The sequence below is a fragment of the Sceloporus occidentalis genome, unplaced genomic scaffold (assembly GCF_023333645.1).
Source record: "Sceloporus occidentalis isolate IW3139 unplaced genomic scaffold, rSceOcc1.0.p SCAF_1, whole genome shotgun sequence".
Lineage (NCBI taxonomy): Eukaryota > Metazoa > Chordata > Lepidosauria > Squamata > Phrynosomatidae > Sceloporus > Sceloporus occidentalis.
Window position 1 is genome coordinate 40249458 of NW_028316981.1, and position 25360 is coordinate 40274817.

General features: G+C 43.2%; 2 protein-coding genes across 2 annotated transcripts; one reads left to right on the forward strand and one right to left on the reverse strand.

The window, feature by feature from the left end:
• The first annotated feature begins 7933 nt into the window (after positions 1–7933).
• Positions 7934–9244, forward strand: LOC149321329 (uncharacterized protein F54H12.2-like). The gene has a single exon (XM_089510981.1). It carries the CDS (start codon positions 7934–7936, stop codon positions 9242–9244), a length of 1311 nt encoding a protein of 436 aa, XP_089367107.1.
• Positions 9245–19545: 10301 nt separating this feature from the next.
• On the reverse strand, positions 19546–20903 carry LOC149321330 (uncharacterized). The gene is made up of 3 exons (XM_089495817.1): positions 20485–20903; positions 20261–20371; positions 19546–20170 (listed from the first exon to the last, which is right to left on the reverse strand). Exons 1-3 carry the CDS (start codon positions 20776–20778, stop codon positions 19628–19630), a joined length of 948 nt encoding a protein of 315 aa, XP_089351943.1. The 5' UTR covers positions 20779–20903; the 3' UTR covers positions 19546–19627.
• Between the last annotated feature and the right edge of the window lie 4457 nt (positions 20904–25360).

Consider the following 25360-nt stretch of genomic DNA (forward strand, 5'->3'; position numbering starts at 1 on the left):
AACAACAGGGATGTTATTGTGGGAGTCTACTACAGACCCCCAAGTTAGATGGAGGAATTGGATGATACCTTTCTAGAGCAGATGACCACACACTCAGAAAGGAGAGATGTAGTAGTGATGGGTGACTTCAACCATCCTGATATTTGCTGGAATTCAAACTCAGCCAACTCTTCAAGGTCTAGCAAATTCCTCACTTGCCTCAAAGACAATTTCATTTTCAAAAAGGTGGAAGAGGCAACAAGGGGATCAGCTATTTTAGATCTGATCCTAACCAACAAGGATGATGTGGTTAATGGGGTGCAAGTGGTGGGATCATTAGGTGGAAGTGACCATGTTCTCCTGGAGTTTGTTGTATAAAGAAAAGGAGAAGCCAGGCATAGTCAGACATGCATTCTAGACTTTCGGAGAGCGGATTTCAGTAAACTTAGAGAAATACTGGGGGTAATCCCATGGTCAGGAATACTAAAAGAGAAGGGAGTTCAAGATGGATGGGAGTTTGTGAAAGGGGAGATACTGAAGGCACAATTTCAATCAGTTCCAGTGAGGAAGAAAAATGCGAGATGCCTCAAGAAACCAGGATGGATGACTAAGGAACTTTCAACCGAGCTAAGTTTAAAATGGAACATGTATAAGAAATGGAAAAATGGGGAAATCACCAAAGAGGAATAGCTAGCCTGTGCAGGGGTAAAGTCAGAAAAGCTAAAGCGCAGAATGAACTCAGGCTTGCAAGAGTGGTTAAGAACAATAAAAAGGGCTTTTTGGATATGTCCGCAGCAAAAGGAAGAAAAAGGAAATGGTAGGGCCACTACGTGGAGAAGATGGCAAAATGTTAACAGGGGACAGAGAAAAGGCATAATTACTCAATACCTTCTATGAATGAATGAATGAAACTTTATTTCTATACCGCCGTTCCTACGATCACGGCGGTTTACAACATGTGATGAAATACAAAAATACAAAATACAACACAATAATCCCCCCATGTTAAAACAATACAAAAACAACATTAAAATCCATCATTCATTCCAATAGTTAAAACCAATTAAAAACAATAAAACAATCCAAATACAATCCAAAGTAATCACCCAATGTGAACACAGTGTGCAGGAGAGAATGACAATCAGGGCATGTGGGGGAAGGCTTGGTGAAACAGGTGAGTCTTAAGATTTTTCTTAAAAGACTCGAGGGAGGGGGCTGAGCGGAGCTCATCAGGGAGAGAGTTCCAAGACTGCGGGGCAGCAACCGAAAAAGCCCTCTGTGCAGTCGCCACATATCTCATCTTCGGAACTCTCAAAAGTTTTCTCTCACCTGACCTGAGAGTGCGGGGCGGATTATATGGGGAGAGGCGGTCCTCCAAGTACTCTGGGCCCAAGCCATTTAGGGCTTTATAGGTAACAACCAACGCCTTGTATTGCGCCCGGAAGAGAATAGGCAGCCAATGCAGATCTTTCAAAATAGGTGTTATATGGCTGGCCCTGAAACTGCCAGTGACCAGCCTGGCTGCCATATTCTGAACCAGCTGTAGCTTCCGGGTTTGGTACAAGGGTTGCCCCATGTAGAGCGCATTACAGAAATCAAGTCGAGAGGTTACCAGTGCGTGTACGACTGTTTCAAGGTCCCCCCGGTCCAGGTAGGGTCGCAACTGGCGTATCAGCTGAAGCTGATAGCAGGCACCTCTGACTGTCGCATCCACGTGAAGAGTCAGGTGAAGCGACGAGTCAAGAAGCACCCCCAAGCTGCGAACTGTGTCCTTCACGGGGAGCGTGACCCCGTTCAGGACAGGTGGACAAATCTCCTTCCCGGGACCGGGGGAGCCTATCACAAGCACTTCCATTTTCTCTGGATTCAGGCTGTTTTCCCTCATCCAGCCCATTACCGACTCCAGACAGGCATTGAGCCTGGGGTCCAGATAATCCGTATCCTCCAAGACCCTCTGTAGCTGGAGGGCAACCGCTCTCTCGATCACCTTCCCTAGAAAAGGCAGCAGTGATACAGGCCGATAATTGTTTCGAATCGGGGGTCAAGGGAGGGATTTTTTAATAAGGGTTTTACGATGGCCGTTTTAAGATTAGATGGAAAACGGCCCTCCCTGAAGGATGAATTGATGATATGGCGCAACATCTCGGTTGTCGTCATTCCCCCTTGAACTGCCAGCCATGAAGGGCAGGGATCGAGAGAGCAGGTCATCCTCCTAACGCTACCGAGGATCTTGTCCACATCCTCGGTACTAACAGACTCAAAATGATCCAGTATAACAGAATTGACGGAAGCTCTGGACGCCTCTACTCTCGATTCTGAACCATTAACAGCGTCGAGATCAGCTCTTAGCCGAGAGATTTTATCCGCGAAGAAGTTGTTAAACTCGTCGCAGCAGGCTTTAGATGGCTCCAATAATGGGTTCAGGGGGGGAGCCAATTGAGTGAGCTCTCTCACAACCCTAAACAGCTCTGCTGGACGCGACTCTGCGGACGCAATACGTGCAGCATAGAACGAATTCTTAGCTGCACCTATTTCCACTCCGTAGGCCTTCAAAAGAGACTCTAGGAGTGTCTTGTCGGCTAAGTCCTGATGTGTCCGCCATTTGAACTCTAGTCGTTGCACAGCCCGCTTCCTTGCCCTGAGATCTTCCGTATACCAGTGCTTTTTATTGGAAGCAGGCCGGAAAGGACACGTGGGAGCAATACTGTGTATAGCCCTGGAGAGATCAGTATCCCAGGTGTTAGTCAGGGCATCAACAGAATCGCCGTCAAATCCAACCAAATTGCCCTCTAGGGCTTCCTGGAACCTTTTGGGTTCCATCAACCTTCGAGGGTGGACCATTCCGCCACCCCCGGGGGGGATCTGGGTAGTAGCCTTGATACTAACCTCAACCAAGAAATGATCCGTCCATGACAGGGCAGAGATACTAGTTACCTCTGCCCACAGAGACTCCATGTCCGTACAGAAGACAACATCGAGTGCATTACCGGCAGAATGCGTAGGCCCAGTGACCAGTTGGGACAGGCCCATGGCAGTCATGGTAGCCATGAATTCCCGAGCCGCACCAGTTGGAACATGACTGGCCCCGAAGGGGATGTTGAGGTCCCCCAGGACAAGAAGCCTGGGGGACTCCAGCACCAGCTCCGAGACCAGCTGTGTCAGCTCGGCTAAGGAGTCTGTTAGCGCACGGGGTGGCCTGTAGACCAACAGAATCCCTAACCTGTCCCTGGCCTTAAGGGTCAGGTATATGCACTCGATATAGTCTGTCTGACGCACATGGTTCCTGGTGAGGGAAAGAGTATTCTTATAAATCAAGGCAACTCCCCCCCCCCGCCCACTTGCCCTGATCTGGTCCTTCACTGAATACCTGGCAGTAAGGGCCTGTGCCCACACCGCTTCACTTTCAGGCCCAAGCCTGGTCTTAGTGATGCAAGCCAGGTCACGAGATCGCATAATATGTGGGTCTTGTTCCTAACAGACCTGGCATTGCACAGGAGCAGAGACAAGGTTTGTGGTGTGGTTGGACTGACCCTCAGACCTCTTTGGCTAGAAGAGTCGAAGGAAGGTGAGATAGATATTACGCATCGATCCCGCCTTCCCTTACTATATGTCTCCACTCTCCTACCGCTATATCTCCCCCTGCCCCACACTACTCCAATGGGGCCCCCGCTTAACACAGCCACACCTCCCTCTCCCTCACCCTCACCAAACCAAGAGCACCCTATGTCCTACAATCTCCTACAATCTCCTTCCCCTCCAAAAGCACCACTATGGCGGCCAAACAGAGTTCTCTTGCCGCTCCTCCTTGGCCCGGTGGAGTGGGGCGGGGGATGCCTTATAAAGGGAGCCGATGGACTGGCTTAAAGGAGACCGCTGCCACCAGCCTCCTTCCCCTCCAAAAGCACCACTACGGTGGCCAAACAGAGTCCTCTTGCCGCTCCTCCTTGGCCCGGAGGAGTGGGGCGGGGGATGCCTTATAAAGGGAGCCGATGGACTGGCTTAAAGGAGACCGCTGCCACCAGCCTCCTTCCCCTCCAAAAGCACCACTACGGAGGCCAAACAGAGTCCTCTTGCCGCTCCTCCTTGGCCCGGTGGAGTGGGGCGGGGGTGCCTTATAAAGGGAGCTGATGGACTGGCTTAAAGGAGACCGCTGCCACCAGCCTCCTTCCCCTCCAAAAGCACCACTACGGCGGCCAAACAGAGTCCTCTTGCCGCTCCTCCTTGGCCCGGTGGAGTGGGGCGGGGGTGCCTTATAAAGGGAGCCGATGGACTGGCTATGCCTCAGTCTTCTCAGAAAAGGAAAAGGGTGCTCAACCTGAGGAGAATGGAGCAGAGGACAGAATAGGGGAATTTCAGCACAGAATAAGAGTAGTAAAGGGTGGCACCTCTCGTCAAACTCATAAACCCCGCCCACTGACAGGTGCCCCGCCCCGGAAGTCCCGCCTTAACAGGAAGTCCCGCCTTAACCGGATATCCGGCCTCCTGCCGGAAGTCCCGCCCTCCCCGGATATCCGGCCTTCTGCCGGAAGTCCTGCCCTCCCCGGATATCCGGCCACGCCCCCCGCTTGTGGCCCCACCCCAGCATGAAACCCCGCCTGTAGGTGGAGCGTCTGAAGGGACTCATGTGACCATGATGATTTAAAAGGGCCAATCAGAAGGCGGTTTTAGCAACGCTACAGGAAGCCTTTGGGCAAGCCCAGACATGTTCAGGGAAGACAGCGTGGAGTCAACCACCGCTATTCCAAGCTCTGGCGGTTTTTCCAGGCCATCTGCAGCAAGAAAAAAGCAACCTGCAAGGAAGGCCGCCCCTAGATTCACCTCTTTCCCCCCGCTACTGCCAGGACCTATGGGTTTTTCCAAACCCCCGGTACCCTTGCTTAAGGAAGGCTGGGCAGAATTTACGAAGCCTCTCTCGCTAACTCCTGCAGACCTGAAAACCCGTGCTGGTAAGAAAAAGACCACCGTGAAGGATTCCCCCGTGTTTGTTTTTTCAGCAGGCCAAGAGGCTGGGGCTAAAACCATGAGCTCGCCGGACGGGAGTATAGATGGCCTTGATAATGGATCTGACCTAGAGTGTGATTGTGGTTGTGATCTGAAAGCACTTTTCCCGAAGAGGGAAAGACCTCTGATTTCTGATCCAGAAGAGCTAGATGGCAGTGTGTTTAGTAAAGCAGCCCCACAGAAGATTGAGAGCTCGGTGGGAGAGCCTGACACAGCTGGATCGGCTAACCAATCACTCCTTGATGACCTGATGGAGGCTGCCTTGGGGGACAACTCTGAAAAGACAGATGCAGGTTATGACAGCTTACCGGTAAGAGTTTTTTGTATTGAGTGGCTGTTTTTTTTTTTTAAAGAAAGAGAGAGGTGGGGGGTGCATTGCATGCAGAGGTTTTTTACTAAAAGATGTTTTAAATGTTTTTGCCAACAGGAGGCTGGTGTGCATGAAAGTGACGTGAAGAATCTTCAGTTCGGAAACTCTCAGAATGTAAACATATCCTGTGTTTCATGTGTTTCCTTCAAGCCTGAAGATTAGATATGCTCTGTGTAATTTGCAATAAAAATGGTTTGATCTATACCTGCGTGTTCATATTTACAGCAGCTGACAAAATGTCAGAACATGAAAAAATCCTAAAGAAAATATACTACGACCCTGAAGAAGTTGGAAGCTTTGGCGGTGTTCATCCCCTCTTTCTAGAGGCCAAAAAGCAGAACAAAACCATCCGGAAGGGGGAGGTTGTTGGATGGCTTTCCAAACAGGACAGTTATACACTACATAGGCCAGCCAGGGTCCGTTTTAAAAGAAACAAGACTGTTGTATCTAAAGTGGATTCTCAATGGCAGGCTGATTTAGTTGACATGCAACAATTTTCTAAGTATAATCGGGGTTACAAGTACATTTTAACCGTGATAGATATCCTTTCAAAATATGCCTGGGCTGTGGCTCTGAAGGATAAGTCAGGTAGAGAAGTGTCAGGAGCCTTTAATACTATTTTCTCAGAAAATAACAGAAAACCTGTTAAGTTACAGACAGATCGTGGCTCCGAGTTCTTAAACAAGCCTGTAAGTAGCCTTTTAAAACAACATGGGGTATATCACTTTGTCACCAATAATGAAGTTAAAGCTGCAGTTGTGGAGCGGTTTAACAGAACTTTAAAAACAAAAATGTGGAGGTACTTCACAGCCAATAACACCTTCACCTATATTGATGCCCTCCCATTGTTTATAAAAAGTTATAATCATAGTTTTCACCGTACTATCAAAGCAAGGCCTGTTGATGTCAATGATTCCAATGACCTAGCAGTGTGGAAAACAGTTTATGGGACCCCTGTCAAAAGAAAACAGGAAGTGCCAGTGCTCAGAAAAGGAGACCACGTTAGGATTTCTAAAAGCAAGGGAATATTTGCTAAGGGCTATGAACAGAATTTTACTACAGAGGTATTCATTGTGGACCATGTCATCAGAAAAGCAGAAAGGCCTGTGTTTCTTCTGAAAGATTATGATGGTGAAACTGTGGTTGGCAGCTTTTATCCTGAAGAATTACAAAAGATTAACACTGCAGAGGACCAGGTATACAGGATTGAGAAAATTCTAGCTACAAAAGGGAAGGGTAGAAAGAAGCATTACCTAGTGAAATGGCTAGGATGGCCAAGCAAATTCAACAGTTGGGTTCTTGCTTCTGAAGTTGGCAAACCTGTGTAATAGCTGCTGGTGAAGAGGTGGAACAATGGGGGATGGTAGCTTTTATGTTGTACTTCCAAGTAATGCCTGTGCAGATGTTTTTCCAGAGAACACGATCTCAAGTTTTACTATCTCTGTCGCAAGACCTCTGGAGCTTCCTGGGGAGTGGGAGGTAGGCCTGGCCGAGATACAGTACCCTCATAGTTGGAACACTGTAACTTCTGATGTGTGGTTTGAAATTGCAAACGGGAAAAGGCGGTGGCGTTACCTTCTACAACGGGGCTATTATTCAAGTATCCCTGAACTACTTGCACACATGAACAGCCTTATAAAAACACACAATGATCCCCCAGAAGTGGTTCTGCGGTATGACCAAGTGTCCAGAAAGGTTTGGCTTGAAACAGATGGCACATACACACTGATGGTTGGTGCAGAATTATCCTACATATTAGGGCTGTTTCCCAACCATCATGTCAAAATCCTGCCTTTCGCAGCAGACATCACTGGGGGTTTCACCAGTTTATACGTTTACACAGATATTGTGGAGCACCAGATAGTTGGGGACGTCTATGTGCCTTTGCTACGCTGCGTACCTGTGCAAGGACAGAATAATGAGCGTGTCAATATTTGTTATGACAAGCCTCACTACATTCCTGTAAGCAAGCACCATGTTGACACCATCACTGTTGAGATAAAGACAGATCAGAACAAAAAAGTCCCATTTCGCTTTGGAAAGGTGATTGTGAAGCTTCACTTCCGGCCCAGGAGAACTCTGCATCTTTAAAAAATAAAAAAATAAAAAAAAATGGTGATCGTAAAATCATATGGGGACCCAGCCCTTTACAGAAATTATTACAGAGCCCAGGCTGGAAATGGCCTTCCTGGATATCAGGGTGTCCCCCAAATGTACGGGGCAGGGCTTGGTGGGATTTTCAGAGGCCTTTTTCGAAAAGCTGTTCCGCTTTTAAGAAGAGGCCTGGACATTATTAAACCTCACGCAAAAACAGCTTTTCGTAATATTGCCAAAGATGTTGCTGGCAAGGTGACTGAGGCAGTTCTAAATAGAGTGACACCTCCAAATCTGCAAGAAGGATCGGGCCTGATGTACATTAAAAGAAGGAAGGGGTTAAAAAGAAAAGCATCACAGGCGAGGCTGACAGGCCCTCCCCACCCCCTTAAAAGAAAAGTCCCACAAGAAAAGAAAACTCAGAAGCGGAGAGCTGTGCGAAAGCGACAGAGGGCTCTGGCTAAGAGGGACATCTTTTAAACCAGCATCATGGCCTTTATCCATTGTGGCTCTGAAGAGTGCACTAAATCTGAATTAGATTTATTCCACATTGGGCCTACTCAGACCAGTATTGAGAGAAGTGTGTTTATTGAGGTTCCCCCACTGACTGCTCTTACAGAATCTGCCCCACTTGACTTTTTCATTGCCGGGAATGGTGAGGACTATATGGATCTGAACAACACGCTCCTCTATTTGACCTGTAAAATAGTGAATGAAGATGGGTCAAACCTTGCAGAAGATGCCAAGGTAGGGCTGGTGAATTATCCAATAGCCTCCATTTTCAGTCAGGTTGATATTACTATAGCAGATCGTCTCGTCAGCCAGAGTAATAACTGTTATCCTTACCGATCATTCATTGAATCTGTGTTAAACTACAGCGATGACACTCTAGCAACTCAATTTTCTGCAGGCCTGTTTTATAAAGATACAGCTGGAGAGCATGAATCAGCTGAGCTGGATGGGGATAATGAAGGTTTTGTTAAAAGAGCAGCCCTGACGGCTGCAAGTAGAAAGATAGACTTGCTGGGCCATCTCCATGCTGACCTGTTTTTTCAAGAAAAGCTTTTGCTAAATGGCGTTGATGTGAAAATTAAACTCACCCGCAACAAAGATGCTTTCTGCTTAATGAGCGATGCTGCAGACAGGCAGTACAAACTGCAAATTCTATCAGCCTCCCTTTTTGTCAAAAAGGTGAGGGTGTCCCCTGGTGTCCGCCTGGGACACGCCGAAGGACTGTTGACTTCCAATGCCAAATATCCTGTGGATCGTGTGAGTATGAAAGTGTTCAGCATCCCGAGAGGCAGCCGCGTCTCTAATCAGGAGAACCTGTTTCTGGGACAATTACCTAAACAGGTGGTTATAGGCCTGGTGGACAATGATGCCTTTAGCGGTATTTACAACAAAAATCCGTTTAACTTTAAACATTATGATATTAATTTTGCGGCCCTTTACCTGGATGGAGAACAGAATCCAATGAAACCGTTTCAGCCCGATTTTCAAGAGGGAAACTGTGTGCGAGAGTATATGAGTTTGGTACAAACGGCGGGCAAGCATATGAAAGACAGGTCTCTTTTAATTAACCGTGAAGAATATGCAAGAGGTTACACACTTTTTGCATTTGACCTGACTCCAGATCAAGAAGGAGGTGACCACTACTCTTTGATTAAAACTGGAAACCTGAGGGCAGAGCTGCGTTTTGCCAGGCCCCTGCCAACCACTGTCAATATGGTTGTTTATGGAGTTTTTGACAATGTGATAGAAATAAATCAACGAAGAAATGTCTTGTTTGATTATATGTAACATGGATAGCCTGCAGTTAACCCGCATACTGACTTCTGACCCCTATACTCGGAAGAGCTTCTATGGAGTCTTCCCCTGTGACATGCTCCCCAGAAAGAAGCTGCTGCAAAGGCCCCTGAGCTTGGTCATAAACACCCATCCTCACAACCTTCCAGGAGAACATTGGCTTGCTATATACTTGACAGAAGAAAAAAATGGCGAATTTTTTGACTCCTACGGACACCCTCCAGACCACCCTCTGTTTCCTAAAACAATCATGAATTTTTTAAGAAAAAATGGCTACAAAACTGTGTTTCAGGGTCATCCAGTACAAGCCCCAGACTCTGTGGTTTGTGGATATCATTGTGTGTTTTTTCTGCAACAGCGCGGCAAGGGCCTGACATTTAAAAATATTCAAGACCTATATTCTCACAATTTGGAAAAAAACGATGAGATGGTTGTACAGTTTGTGAAAAAGAAGAAGAACTTGCCCGGGCTTGTCTCAGACATGTTCCAGACTACTCAGGGATGTGTATCCTGTAATGAATTTCACCACCGCATTTCCTAATAAACACACCCCCTCAGAGGGTTTTATTAAAACATAATCTGTGTCCTGGCTTTTATTTTCATTTTAAAAAAACACTCACAGACTATCAAATAGTTTAAAAAGAAGACTTTTATTTCTATTTCTTTTTCTAAAAAATAGCGGCGTTATAAAGTGAGCCAGGTACAAGCAGCATGCCGTTGTTTTTTAAAAGATCTGTGTGACAGTACAGGTGTAAGTGACAAAGAATCTTCAGGGTTCTTTAAACGGTTCAAAAGTTCTCTATTGGCAGTGTTACCCACCACAGAAGTTGGAGCGTTTATTTCAGCCATGGCCCTCAAAAAAACATCCCAGCCTTTGGGGAGGCGTTTGGTTGGTAAAGCATGAGGCTGTATTATACTTTTGACTAAGTCCAATATATTAGATCCAGTTACAGATTCTCCTTTATACACAAAGACGCCCTTGTCATCCCACGAAGAAACATTTTTGTTTTGACTCATTTTGTTTAGTAACAATCTTGCATTATTTTTGTACCTGACAGGCAGATTGTCCAACACTTCTTGAATCATGCCATCAGGGGAGTTCATCACAACTTCTTCAGAAGGGGATTCGGGTAGAAACAGATTTAAACTTTGTTTCTCTGCCTCCTTCTGTTTTACATGAGTTAGATATTTTTGGAGTAAAGCATCATAACGTCTGGCTTTCTCATATTCAGTTAAGTCGGTCCTACGTAGAATTGCCTGCATTTCAGTATCTAAGGAAGAGATTGCTGTAGTTCTGATGTTTTCATCTTTAGAAGCTGGGCCCTTTAATTGTTCTAGCTGATGGCTGGGGACCAAATACATTTTTTCAGCATATTCCATCACTGTTTAGTTAAAAGGCCTGTTATTAGAGGAACTGCGAAACTTAGCAGTGGCCCCAAAAAACCCCCAGACTGCTTCACAAGGTACTTCTTTTTTCTCAGGGACAATTTACTGTTACCCAGAGTTTTAATAAGGGTGCGTCTTTTTTTTAATACACGCACCTGCTGTGGGGATAAAGGAATGTTGCCTTTTAAAGTATTGAGGGCTATTTCTGAAATGGCTGCAACAAGGTCATCCGAAGCTGAACACAAAATGGCCTTTCTTTGACGAGGAGGCACTGTAATAAGCAGTTTTAAAAGTGCCAAGTTTCTCTTTACGCGACTGGACATGTTTCCCCATGGAGGAGCAGACAACAACAGAGCCCTGGATTGTTAAAACCGGGCCCTTTTGTGGTGGGAATGGTTTTTCTTCATTATATATACCACAGGCAAATCTGGAGGGAAAAGGCAAGTTCTTAGCCTGTAAGAATCAGGGGTGTTAGCATTCAGATCCAGCACTAAATACCCATGAGGTTTGTTTGTAGCATCAGCAAACACCTCCATGAAGAAATTGACATTTCCCGGATACATCTGTCGAGCCAAAGTAGCAATTTGTAATTTGTCCCGAGGATTTTTAAAGAGCACCATATATTTAGCGTTAAGGCTGATGGTCCGGCTACTTTTTCCTTTGCAAAAAATATTTTGGGTAATGAAAAATACACTCAGATTCCTATGATGTACAAATTGGGTGAAAACCCGCTCAAGATCTCTATTTTCAGAACCATGAATCATCAAATCATCTATAACCAAAAGATTTACTTTATTGGGGGGTAACAGTTCATCATCATCAAATTTATCAGGCATCCCCTGTACAAACTGAATAATAGGGTATTTACATTGGAGTTCTTTGTACAAATGTTGCCAACAACTGTAACACCAGACAATATTTTCAGGCATTTCTGAGAACACACTACCAGCATGATCCAGCATATTTTTTATAAAAAACGTCTTCCCACAGCCACTAGGTCCAGCGAGAATAGCTGAGAATGGGTGTTGCCAGCGTGTTTCCATTTTAGTAGCCATAAGGAAGTGTCCTAAATCCTTCAGTAATGACCCTTTTATCAAAAACAACTTTTTGTGTTTTTTTGAGATTTCTAGTGTGAAGTGTCCAATGCTGCTTATTTCTTACAATACCTGGCTGCTGTACCACAATTTCATGAGGTGTGGAACCTTTCTTGTCTGAGACGTAGGAGAATACCAGGTCTTTGAGACTGTCAAAATTAATTTTTTCACAGTTAGCGCTGTTCAATGTAATCCCCTTGACCTTCATGCAGGCTGTGCCGTTAGACAACTTATAACCGTAGGTCTTAGGCCCTGCTGACACAAACTCTGTAATGGTCTGATCTGCAGGAACCTCACTTGTGAGATCCCCGAGAAAATCTCCGAGAGGAGGGTCCCACTCTCCTTCCCGACTCACAAATATGACACTGTCTGTGTCATGGTACAAAACACGTCTCCCAAGCTTGTCTAAGAGTGCATAAAGTTCCAAACGTGCATAGGCCGTTGTAAAACAGGCAAGGAATTCGTTTTTTCTACCCGAGGTTGTCACCCGGTCGTCGGAATATTTCCAGGAGACACAAACAGCCTCATCGTCAACAAATTCAAACATTGAAACCTTGTAAGCATCAGAAAAAAGCAGCTGAAAGAATTCATCGGGGTCTCTCAACACCTGAGTGTGAGGGAGGTTTGTTCTCTGCCCAAACTTCCCCCACAAAGAATTTAAAAACAGCTTTGCAATCTGGCGCTTTGCAGGGTTCACAGCGATCTGATCTTTGCGCAAAAGCACCCCCTCCCTCATATGATATTCCTTTATATACTTGTTTTTGTCCTCATCGGTAACACACCAGTGAGGATAGCCTGAAGCTTCCTGCTTCTGTCGTAGGTGCATCTCGATGTATTTTGAAAACAACACAGAAGACCTGCGTGCAAAGTGCCATACCTCATAGATTTCCACAACCCTGTACCCCTTCTCTAGAGCCACATTTAACTCAATGGAGCACCACGTCCCCTTTAAGGCTCTTTGTTCATCTGTATGTTTGCACGGGTCCAACTGCCGCTGTTCTGCACAGGTTGAACACAGCACAAACATAAGTTTTCCAGAGATCCTGGAAGGCAAAACTGGAAAATAGAGTTTTCTGGGAGGAATAACTTTTGCCTTCACTATGCCAAAATAGTTTGTGACCGGTTCAAAGTCCTTATAAATGACTTTGGGATGCCCCAGAGGGTATTGTTTGGTTTTGTTAACATAAGGGTACAGGCTGGTGAAATCGTAGTATTTCACTGTCTCCCCACTTTTAGGTTTATAGTAGAGACAGATGGCATTTGTACGACCCCCAAAGAGAGCATCTCTGGGGTGTAGGGGTTCTGGAAGGCGGGATGAAGCAAGAAACGTTTGGAGTTTCACATCTGTTTTTACCATATTATCCCATTCGTGTTGCCAAATCGTTCTCAAATCAAAACCCCGGCTTTTGAGTTCAGCTGCTTTTTTCTGTGTGGAATTGTAGAGAAATTCATAAGATTTCCCCACCACAGGGTTTTTCTCCTGGGGAGGATAACACAGGACACATCCATGATAAAAGCAACCATTAAATTCAAAGGCTATTTTCCTATTACCTACAGCGGCATACCCGTCAAGAAAATAATCTCCAACTTTAACCTCTCCACCATTTAAGGCATGCTGAATCTCAAGCTTTTCCTCATGTTCAATATACAAAAGCCATTGAATAGACGGTGTGGAGTATCGCTTAAACTGATTGTGGTAATTTACAAAACTTGGAATTGCAATGGTGTTTTCTTGCAGAAACTTAAATCTATACATCGCAAGAGAGACACTTGCAAGGGTGGGGAATTGGAGGGGGTCTATAGCAAACCACTCCTCATATTCTTTTTTCCCTTTCTTCCCTTTCTTCCCTTTCTCCACTAACTTCTTTTCTTTTGTCAGTTCTACAATTTCATGCCTGTACTTGGTACAGGCCTCTACTAAAATTTCAACATCCTTTTTGCAGTAAAACACAAGCTCTTTCTGCATGTCAAAGATTTTATCCTGATTCTCTGAATACCATGCTAAAAAGGCTTCCTTTTCACCAGGCATCATATATTTTACACCAAAATCTTCAGCTGAGGGCATTGGGCCTACATAATCCCAATGCTCAGGTGTGTTAAAGTAATGGGGAAAATATCCCTTATAGCTCTCAAAGCCTAGAGCTTTGGGTAGTTTAGAGAGGGCCATAGGGAGGTGACTCAGGGAGTCAATAAATTTTATATTCAATTTTTCCACTGTAACAGAAATCAGTTTCCCACCCTGAGCGATAATTTTTACATCAAGTTTTTCTTTCACCAGCTGATTCAGCACCAGGTAACCATCATAACCCTTAGAGTTATGTGCTAAGAATGTGCAGTCAGAAAACTGGCGGTCTATAAATGTTGTAATAAAGTCAGATAAACATGTCTCCCCTTTAAATTCCCAACTTTTGCCAGCAAGGGGCCACTCATAATCTTCATCCTCATCATCGCTGTCATACTGCTTTTTAGCCCCTCTCTTATACCTCCGCTTTCTTTTGTTACCATTTTTAAAGCACTCTACAGTTTCCCCTGGAAATGCTTTTACAAAGCAGTAGTTAGGGACATGTACACCAGTTGCTTGGTGACACTCGAAATCGTAAAATAGATACTGTACAGAAACCTCAGGGGTTTTTAGGGGCTGCATGAAGCATTTATGTTCATCATCTTTTGTGATGAACCCCCAACAGACTGTGCACTGCCGGCCTTTACACTCTTCCTCATCATGGTAACTTTTCTGGTAATGCGAGCATTTAGGACAATAGCTCCTGCTTTCACAGCGTACCTTTCCCTCTGAGACCAGCTGCCTGTGTATTTTTAAGCACTCTTTAGACCTACAATTCAGCTTACAGTCAAAACACCTAGCCTGTTGATCTACCACAACCGCACAATCTTTTCTCAAGCAGAGGCGACAGAAATATAAGCAGGTGTGATTGTTATGGTTATATAGGCTCTGGCAAAATATGCAAAAATTTCGTACCCCGAATAAGGCTTTTACATTGATTACCCCATAGAAGTGTTCGTCATGCAGAAGCAGCGTGTATGTTTTTTGATATTGAGGGCCTTGGGTTTTAAACAGACTCCACCCCTTCTTAGAATAATGTGCCACATGAATATTAATTTTTAAGTGGTTTTCAGCATGTGAAATATCACTTAAGGTCACTTTTTTCTGATCGGACCAGCCAAGCTCCTTATACAGTTGCCTGGCTGCTGTCAGCAGTTTTGCATCTGTGGGAATCTTTTCACTCATGACAGCAATCAGGCCACCGCCAAAACAGAGGTTAGTGCCTGTATAATTTAAATCAACCAAATGTTTTCTTTTTCTGGCAACTATTTCACTAGAGGGGATGGAGCCTATTGATCTATGCCCTCCGCCCCCTGGGGGTTTCACAATCGTAATTATGAGACGAAAACTGGAATGGGCACAGATTTCCATGTTGCTTTGCAACAGGTTACTCAACTGTGATAGAAAATCCTCAGCATTTAAAAGGTCCTTACTTTTTTTAACAGAATACAGAGGATTTCTTAGGCCATCAGCCTCCAGTCTAATTTGAACACAATCTCCCAGACTAATTCGCTGGTTAAGATCGTCTAGAATATTTTGTATTGAGTTGTGTAATGCGTGTATAGCTTGCGTGTACGATGTTACATGCTCTAAGTTTCTGAATCGGAACTCCTCACCGATACGCACTGTACGATACAACCTGTGGGTCCACTGCCATGAGCGTACACGCTCTGCATACACGGCAGGGGGGCCCTCATCATCTGGGGAGCCTGGGATGTTTGCAGGTAGGGGCTGGCTCTCATCCCTGGATGATTCAGAAGACTCCAAATCATTCTGAGGTTCTGCACTGGAATAAGAAGGCTGGTTATTATCAGAAACAGAGTCACAGGGGTTTTGGTTCTCAGCCCTGGATGGGTCAGAGGCCACGGAAGAAGGGGTGCTGGAACAAGAAGGCTGGTTATTATCAACACTATGTTTAGTGTTTTTTACCAGGCTCCTCGAGTTCAGGCCCCCTTTACATTTCCTATTATTTTTCCGAGTGTGGAGTACTTTTTTTGATCTGTTAATCAGGGTGGTTACTCTTCTTCTCCAGTACAGTTTACCATTGGCAGGTTTCTTCCAGTACCCCGCCACCCTGCACCATTTACCATTCCGGCCTTTCTTGATCCTTGGTTGTAGTTTACCTCTGCCTATCTGCCGATGTTCAAGGGACCTGTCCACCATGTACTCGTTATATTTTTTAATACTCTCGTAAAAAGCATCCATATGAGCTTGTGTTACTGGATTGTCCCACATATAATTCAAATGGGCTTCATAGCCCTTGGCCCGTCTAAGGATCGCGCAACCTTTCGCTACCATTTTCTGCATCTCCACAAAGCAGGCCGATAACGTTGCAGCTTTCTTTCTGCGGGCTTCAAAGCGTTGTAAGAGATTTCCGTCAATCACCATCACCTGCTCATTATTTTTTGGCTTCTTAGAAGCCTGGGGTGTAGCATCGTGGGGTTCTTCTCTGTTACGTTTCAGAGATTTGTCTAAAAGCAAACAAAATAAGAAGTATTATAGCTCACTCACTCACTCATTACCCCCCCAGCCCTTAAATACCACAACACACACACACACACACACACACACACTGTACCTCCACTTTTATTTGTTGTCACTGGAGTTTCAGGTGCCGCATTGCCTTCGTGGCTGCCTTCAGCAAACATCAATTCTGTAAAGAAAAGACACTAATTTCAGAAAGAACAAACCCACAAAATAACACATTTAATGTTGTTAGCCCCCACCTCTAAATTATTTTTTTTGACCCACAAAGCAGTGCTAATATTGTTAAGCACAAATTTTACCTAATTCTTCATCTGTTGGGTGTGTCAGGTTTGGGGCCTGTGTTTTAGCCAGCCCTCCTGTGCCCTGTGCAGTCTCCTCTGAAGGAACGTTTTGGACCTGTTTTTCCATGGCTTGCAGGGGCTATGAAGTACCAGCTGTGCCTGATGAACACAAACATGTTGAGACATGCCCACTAAACCCACCCCTCGCATATCAGAAAACCCCACAGAATTATACTGTTGAGACTGAGCTGCCACATTTCTGCTTCTGACAAGAAATGGAGAGGCAGACATTCAGCATTGTTCATGTTTACTTAAATCTAGTATGTGACCAAGTTCCAGATGAACAAATAGATGAAAAAATATACCACACTTTACAAAAATTGGCCAATTCAACTCAGAAGCACGTGGAAGAAAAAATGGAACCCTTAATAACACAGTTGGAAATTCCAAATATTTCTCGTGCTTGTGAAATAATCCATTTAGTTATGAGGTCTCAATTTTCTGATGGAAAAATCAACTGGGGAAGAATTGTGATGACTCTCTTATTTGGAGGTTTTATTGCCAAAAAGCTGAAGACCAGAGGTGTGCCTCTCACAACAGGAAATGTACAGCAAATTACCAATTGCATTGCCGGCTATTTGATAATGGAGAAACACATCTGGATGAAGGAAAATGGCAGCTGGGTAAGTTTAACACATATTCTTTAGGAAACCCTATGGAACCAGTGATCAATTGAGAAAAATGTGTTGCCCTAACAGTTTTTTTCTTTTCATTATTTCAGGAAAACGGCTTAATAATGACGCATGAAGTTACACCCCAGAAATATGAGAACAGCTGTTTTTAACCGTCTGTACAATATTTTATATCTAAAGTGGTTGTTATTTCCGGCATAAGCTCTTGTATGCTAATGTCCTATAACAAAGCTATCCACCCAATAAAATCTTTTGAAATTACCTAGTCACCATCAATTCCTAACCCCTACACACACACAAAGCAATGCTCAAAGCAATGGTAGTTAACAGGCTTATTTAAGAAAAACTGGCAAAAAAAAAAAGTTTTAAACAGAATAAAAAGATTTTCCAAATGGGCACTTATTTGAGAAAAACCAAAAAAAGAGCTTTTAAAACAGGCACATTAGACAATTTAAAACCTAAAAAAGACCTTTTTGGGGGAAAATGGCAAAAAGAAGTTTTCCAAATAGGCTTATTTAACAATTAAATGAACTTTTAGCACCAACAAGCCAAAAGTTAACAATACAAAAGGCTGTAACTCTGCTGCGTATGAGTAATCAGCTCTTGACCATAAACCCATTAACACCTCTGGAGCTTTGTTTTCTACCCCCATCAAATCTTCCCACAAAGTCTCCAGAATACTCTTAAAAAAAAAAAAGCTTATAAAGCATTTTAAACCTTGTTTCACAAAAAGAGAGCTTTTTAAAATAATATTTGACAAAAATTTTTAAAAATGTACCAAGCACATGTTTTGCATGTGGAAACAGGGGCCAGACTTTTTAATAAACATCTTTCTTAATCCCATCAAACATACCCAGCAGTAAGCAAAGCAAAGTTTTTAAAAAAAGGCTTCTAAAGCATTTTAAACCTTGTTTCATAAATACCAAAAAGAGCTTTGTTAAAAATATATATTTAACAAAAAAAATTTAAAACAGTGCTGAGCACATGTTTCCAAGTGAAACCATTTGCCAGACATTTTAAAAACCCGTATATCCTAATCCACACATTTCTACTCTCAGTAAGCTTTGAAAAGTATTTTTTAAAAAGGCTTCTAAAACATTTGTAGCACATGTAAAATTTCTTTCTAACAGAACTACATGCTAACAATTAAAAACATTTAACAGGAAAATGCATAAATACCAATGTTTTTATGGCCCAAAGCCCCAGATTTTAGATGAAGTCCATGGAAAAAGAGAAAGCCGCATGTTATGCTTGTAATTTTAAAGCTGCTCAGTTTTCCCCCCCAAATTAATGGACATTCATCAAATATTTATTCTTTAGTGAGGGAAAAGGCCCACAACAGCCCATTTTGAATAAAGTTTCAAAATGGGGAAAAGGCAATAGTTATAAAGGCCTTCTTTTAAAAAACAATGCTATGGAATATACAGGAAAAAACTTACCAAGAACCACAGAGTCTCACAGGTATGGCAGCCAGAAAAGGACAGACCCCCTTCTCTGCAGAACTTTTATACGTCAGGTAACCAGTCTGTGATTGGCTCTTGAGACTTGCCCCCACCCACCCCTAAGAAAAAGGGTAGGTTGGATCTATCCCCCCTCCCCCCTAAGGTGGTCCTTGGGGGTGGATCTATGTCCCTCCATCCCCCTAAGGTGGTCCTTGGGGGTGGATCTATGTCCCTCCATCCCCCTAAGGTGGCCCCCCACCCCTAAGGTATACATGTTGCAGGGCACATAGCCATGTGGTAAGCCACCCCCCTCCCCTTTTCTCTTTTTAAAAAACTTTTTTGCAGAGGGCCCCACCAGGGAAATATAGTGTCTGTTTAAAACTTCAACCATGCTTTTTGTTTCTGTGTTTAGGAGACATTGGGAGGGGGCCTTGGGGGGTTGCAAAAAATGATTTTCAACCCTCTACATTATTTAAGAGCCACCCTGATTTCTGCTTTTTGTTTGAAGTGGGGGGTTTGGAGAGGTAGCTGTACAGCTTAATTGTAAGAATCTCTCCTTGCTTTATTTCTGTTTTTTAGGCTAAGGAGGGTCAGGAAGTTTGGAGGGTTTCTGTAAGAAGGCTTCCCCCCCACCCCCTCTTCATTGTTTAATTTAAAGAGCCATCTCCACCCTCCACCCCTCCATTTTGTATCCCCCACACCACCAAAGCCTCATGTTTTCTAGGGAGATTGAGTGGTGCATGAATACTGATACCCCCCCCCCCCATTGTAAATACTCATTATGAGCCAGCTCTAGAGTAGTCACTTTTTTGAAAAGAAAATCACAAACACCTTTTTAAAATAAACTCTTTTTTATTTTATAACCTTTTAACAAACATTTTTAAAAAAATATCAAAGCAGCCAACAGTTTTCAAACAAACTTCTAGTCAGTCTTTATGGATCAGATGGTCTGTTAATAGTTGTTAGAAATGTTTTATAAGATCTATTTTTAATCACTTTTAACACATGCTCCAAAATAGGCTTATCCCTGGGTTTCAAAATGTTATTTAATTCCTTCAGTGAATTTTCAGATCTCTCTACTTTAGTTACAAGTTGCAAGATTTGGTCTACAGTCTCATTTGTTATCAATAGGCCATTGAAACTGTAAGCTACAAGAATATATACGTGTAACACGTTTTTAAAATCTATTTGCCCACATAACCAGCTCAGTTTTCTACACAGATAACGTTTTGACCACAACAGACAGTCATGGGAATTTTGAGCAGGGGCAGAGATTACACAGCCAACACAGGATTCATAGCGATATTGCTGCAAACAACGGGTGATGATTCCATAACACACGGCTCTGATTGTTGACCGCATGAGAACTTTCAATTCTCTGGGAGAAAAATTTAATGGTTCTTTTGGAACATCTAGTCCAAGAATTTTAGCCATGACCACAGGGCTAGGTTGAGCTGTAGACATCTCGACGAAATCCTAAAAAAGAAAAAAGATAGATTACCTTTAAAATGCATTTTTAAAACACACACACTTAATACCAAAATCCCCTTCTAAAAGATGACTTACTGGAATATCATTCCAGCCAATGCTTGCAAACCTCCACAGAGCTATAGGTAATGTGTTGCCTCCACATGCTTCAGCACACTTCTCTGCAGAACTGCTACTGGCCTGAGGTTGCTAAAATATAAAGAAAATAGTCTTTTTTTTGTTTTTTTAGAGGAGAGGTGGGGAGCCGACTTTGTAAGGCTAGTCAAAACCCTTTAAAAATAAAAAAAAACCCACTTTTTTACCTGCATTACAGCTGGTTCTGCTGAAACGGCATCCACCAGGCGGTTCCATGCTTTGCAAATCTCATCAGCTTCTTCGCTAGCCAGGTCAGCATAGGTAGAAAGCCCATCATCTGAACTATTGCTAGGATAACGCTTTCTGCTTTTTGGCTTCACATCCCCTGTTTCTTGCTCTGTAGAGTTTGCAGAAGTAGTGGGGGCCTCCATGTTGTCTTCTCTGAACATGTCTGGGCTTGCCCAAAGGCTTCCTGTAGCGTTGCTAAAACCGTCTTCTGATTGGCCCTTTTGAATCATCATGGTCACATGAGTCCCTTCAGACGCTCCACCTACAGGCGGGGTTTCATGCTGGGGTGGGGCCACAAGCGGGGGGCGTGGCCGGATATCCGGGGAGGGCAGGACTTCCGGCAGAAGGCCGGATATCCGGGGAGGGCGGGACTTCCGGCAGGAGGCCGGATATCCGGTTAAGGCGGGACTTCCTGTTAAGGCGGGACTTCCGGGGCGGGGCACCTGTCAGTGGGCGGGGCTTATGAGTTTGACGAGAGGTGCCACCCTTTACTACTAATAAGTAAAGAGATAGTATAGGAATACCTTGTTAATCTAAATGAATATAAGTCTCCAGGACTAGATGAACGACATCCAAGAATATTAAAAGAACTGGCAAATGTAATATCGGAACCATTGGCAATAATCTCTAAGAACCCCTGGAAAACAGGAGAAAACCCAGCAGACTGGAGGAGGACAAACCTTGTCCCCATCTTCAAAAAGGGAAAAAAAGAGGATCCCAACAATTATCGTCCAGTTAGTCTGACATCTATACCAGGAAAGGGTCTAGAGCAGATCATTAAAAAGAGAGTCTGTGAACATCTAGAAGGCAATTCCATAATCACAAAAAGTCAACATGGCTTTCAGAGAAACAAGTCATGCCAGACAAATCTTATCTCTTTCTTTGATAATATTACCAGCTTGGTAGATGAAGGGAATGCTGTGGATATAGTATATCTTGATTTTAGTAAAGCCTTTGACAAAGTTCCTCATGAAATTCTTGCAAACAAGCTAGTGAAATGTGGGCTAGATAATGTAACTGTTACATGGATTTGTAATTGGTTGAGTCACCGAACCCAAAGGGTGCTCAACAATGGCTCCTTTTCATCCTGGAGAGAAGTGACCAGTGGGGTCCCACAGGGCTCTGTCCTGGGCCAAGTGCTATTCAACATCTTTATCAGTGACTTGGATGACAGAATTGGGGGCATACTTATCAAATTTACAGATGACACCAAATTAGGAGGAATAGCTAATACTCCAGAGGACAGGATCAAAATTCAAAATGATCTGAATAGACTAGAAAGCTGGGCCAAAGCTAACAAAATGAAATTCAACAGGAAGAAATGTAAGGTACTGCACTTAGGGTGGGAGAATGAAATGCACAGATATAGGATGTGGGACACCTGGCTTAAGGAGGCAACAAGTGAAAGGGATCTAGGATTCCAAGTAGACCACAAGTTGAACATGAGTCAACAATGCGATGCAGCAGCTAAAAAGACCAATGCAGTTTTAGGCTGCATCAATAAAAGTATAGTGTCTAGATCAAGGTAAGTAATAGTGCCACTGTATTCTGCTTTGGTCAGGCCCCACCTGGAATATTGTGTCCAGTTCTGGGCACCACAATTCAAAAAGGACATTGAGAAACTGGAGCGTGTCCAAAGGAGGGCGACTAAAATGGTGAAGGGTCAGGAAACCATGCCCTATGAAGAATGACTTAGGGAACTGGGGATGTTTAGCCTGGAGAAGAGAAGATTAAGAGGTGATATGATAGCCCTGTTTAAATATTTGGAAGGATGTCATATTGAGGAGGGAACAAGCTTGTTTTCTGCTGCTCCAGAGAACAGGACCCAGAACAATGGATGCAAGCTACAGGAAAAGAGATTCCGCCTCAACATTAGGAGGAACTTCCTGACATTAAGGGCTGTTCGACAGTGGAACACATTGGAGTGTAGTGGAGTCTCCCTCCTTAGAGGTCTAAGCAGAGGTTGGATGGCCATCTGTCGGGGATGCTGATTGGTTGAGAGTTCCTGCAGTCTCTTCCTTGTGGTTTCTTCAGACTCTACAATTTTATGATTCTATGATTCTATTTGAGTATGTGAAGAGTTGTTAGGGACCCCCTAATAGCTTGCTTAGTACTTTGCATAGTTCGTGCATAAATCTTGCCACACAGTCACCTGAGGGAAATCCCACTGAACTCAAGAGTGTTAGGAAGAACTTACTGACAGAGCTTCTGGAGCGTGGAAAGGCGTGCCTTGGATAGGCATGGACTCTTCTTTAAATGTGTTCAAAAGATGTTGGATACCCATTTCTCAGGAGTGCTTTGGTTGTGTATTCCTGCATGCCAGACAATTGGACTGGATTTCCTTTGTGATCTCTTCCAACTCTATGATTCTTTGATTCTGAACAGACAAGTATAGAATGGTGCTGTAGAACTAAAATATCTAATGAGTAGTTTAAACCTCTGTACTCCTAATTTTTAATTCCTGTTGCCTAATCCAAACTTCTAATTTTGGCCTGCCTGCAGGATTCTCCATAAACTCTCTCTCTCTCTCTCTCTCTCTCTCTCTTTCTCTCTTTCTTGGTTCTTTTTCTTTTAATGGCTTCTCCATGTCCACGTGGAGTTTGTCTGGGCTGGGGTATAGTTTACATAACACCAATCCACACAAATGGCCATCCAAAATTACTGCTTTTCCTATCCTGGTCTGAATATGGAGCTCACTGTTTTGTCCTGGCCTTTTACTCTTTTTAATGGTTAGGTATTGGAGCCCATATTAAGAAATGTGAGACTGACCAGAGGTTATGATGTAAATTTTCTATTTCTATTTTATTATTATTATTATTCCTGTTCACATCATAACACTTTTTATGTCAGAGAACTGTAGGAAATGCTTACTAGGCAAATTGGGAAACAAGACTACTTCTGCCCTAAGGTAAGATAGAGAAAATGTTTGATTTGTGGAACATTCAAAAATTGTTGATCACTTACAGTAGAATTGTGTTCAGCTTTTGGGTTCTGGTGTTTGGCACAAAATGAAGAACAGGAAGGCTCACCATATGCTGACACACCACAGAACCATCCATGCATCCTTTGTGATGAACCTGAAACTGCAGCGCTGACTCTGAGGGACAAGCAAGAAGCAGAAGGCAGTGCAAGTACCTTGGACCATGAGCATTTCTGGTCCTCCATGTATATTCACTGCACATCCTCCCTCTTTCATCAACATGGCAATATTATCAGAATATGAATAACCAGCTGCAAGGGCTTTAGGAGACTTTAGATCCCCTCCAGGAGTCACAGAAATTTTACAAAGCCATTATGCTTACAGAAGCAGCTAAGTTGACAAAACATAAACCAGTGGGAGCCCATATAGTCTCTCATTAAAAATTGAGAGACAAAAGCCTTTGTCTGCATGAGGAAATATATGTCTTCAGATAAATGAAAAGGCATGAATTTAAACTGCATTACTTAACACAGTTTAAAACTTCCAGAAGACAATTTCTCATTCATAGCAAGTGCAATGTTCCCTGCTGCAGTAGTAAGGGATAAGATAAGGCACAATAAGGTACTCAAAAAACTATTCTTCACTCACATTATGCTAGGTGATTCCATGGATTTAAAAAAAACAGCAACAACCCTAAATATCTCATTTCTACAAACCAAGTTTAACTAAAATCAAACAAAATGGAATTTTAAAAAAAATCACCAAGATTTAAAGCTCATATTTTATCAGGACAACAACTACTTTAAAATAATATTTGTTTTCTATTGCATGATTAGCCTATGATTCTATATGACATTCAGAGCTTGGAACATAGGGCTGAAACCTTTAAACAATATCAAATGTAAGAGGTCCTGTAGTATTAACTGTCCAAATGTGTAATAAAGCATTATCTGAGAAGATAAGGCGTAGTATTAGTTTAGGCATACATCCAACAGTATTAGTGTAGTTCTTACAGCAACCTATTACAGCGCCTGTTATTTAGTAGCCCCAAACTTGCAGCCCACAAATTTGATGATGGAAGAGATGCCAATTTTGTAAAGACATTTTTGTTCCTATGACAGAAATCTGGATGCAAAGCCTTTTCTTCTCCAGAACATTTGCTATGTATTGTTTTTGTTATTTGTTGCTATAGTTAATTGCTATCTTATTTTATTGTTATTGTTTAATGCATTGCTATGTTACATTTGTTATTTAATTCATGTTTATTGTTATTGCCTTGTATTAATCCCTTTGTTGTAAAATGTCTGGATTCCCAGTGACTGGGTGGCATATAAATAAATCCTATTATTATTATTATTATTATTATTATTATTATTATTATTATTATGGCAAATTCTTGGCAGACTGTTTTGGGTCCAAAACATATTGCACAAATAATCCTTTTTATGACCACTTTAACTGCCCTGGCTCAATACTAGGGATTCTGGGAACTGTAGTTTTGGGAGACATTTAGCCTTTTCTTTCAGAGAGCTCTGGTGCCGCACTAAACTATAATTCCCAGGCTTCCCTAGCACTGAGCCAGAGCAGTTAAAGCAATCTCAAACTGGAATATTTCTGCAGTATGCTTTGGACCTAGATGTGTTGAAACAGCCTCTCCCACTGAAAATTAGAAATTCTGGCACTGTGCTTATCACCACTATTTCAAAACTATGGATTTAAATCCCTGTTTATTCAGCTATGGTCCTGAACTAGGAACCCCTCTGTTGTTGCTTTTTATGAACTCCTCATTTTGAACACCTAGATAGCAACCAGGTACAACATCAGGTTCATCATGCTGTGGTAGCTGGAATCAGGATGTAATTCTTCTCTAATTTTCTTCTCAAAGGAAGCAACAA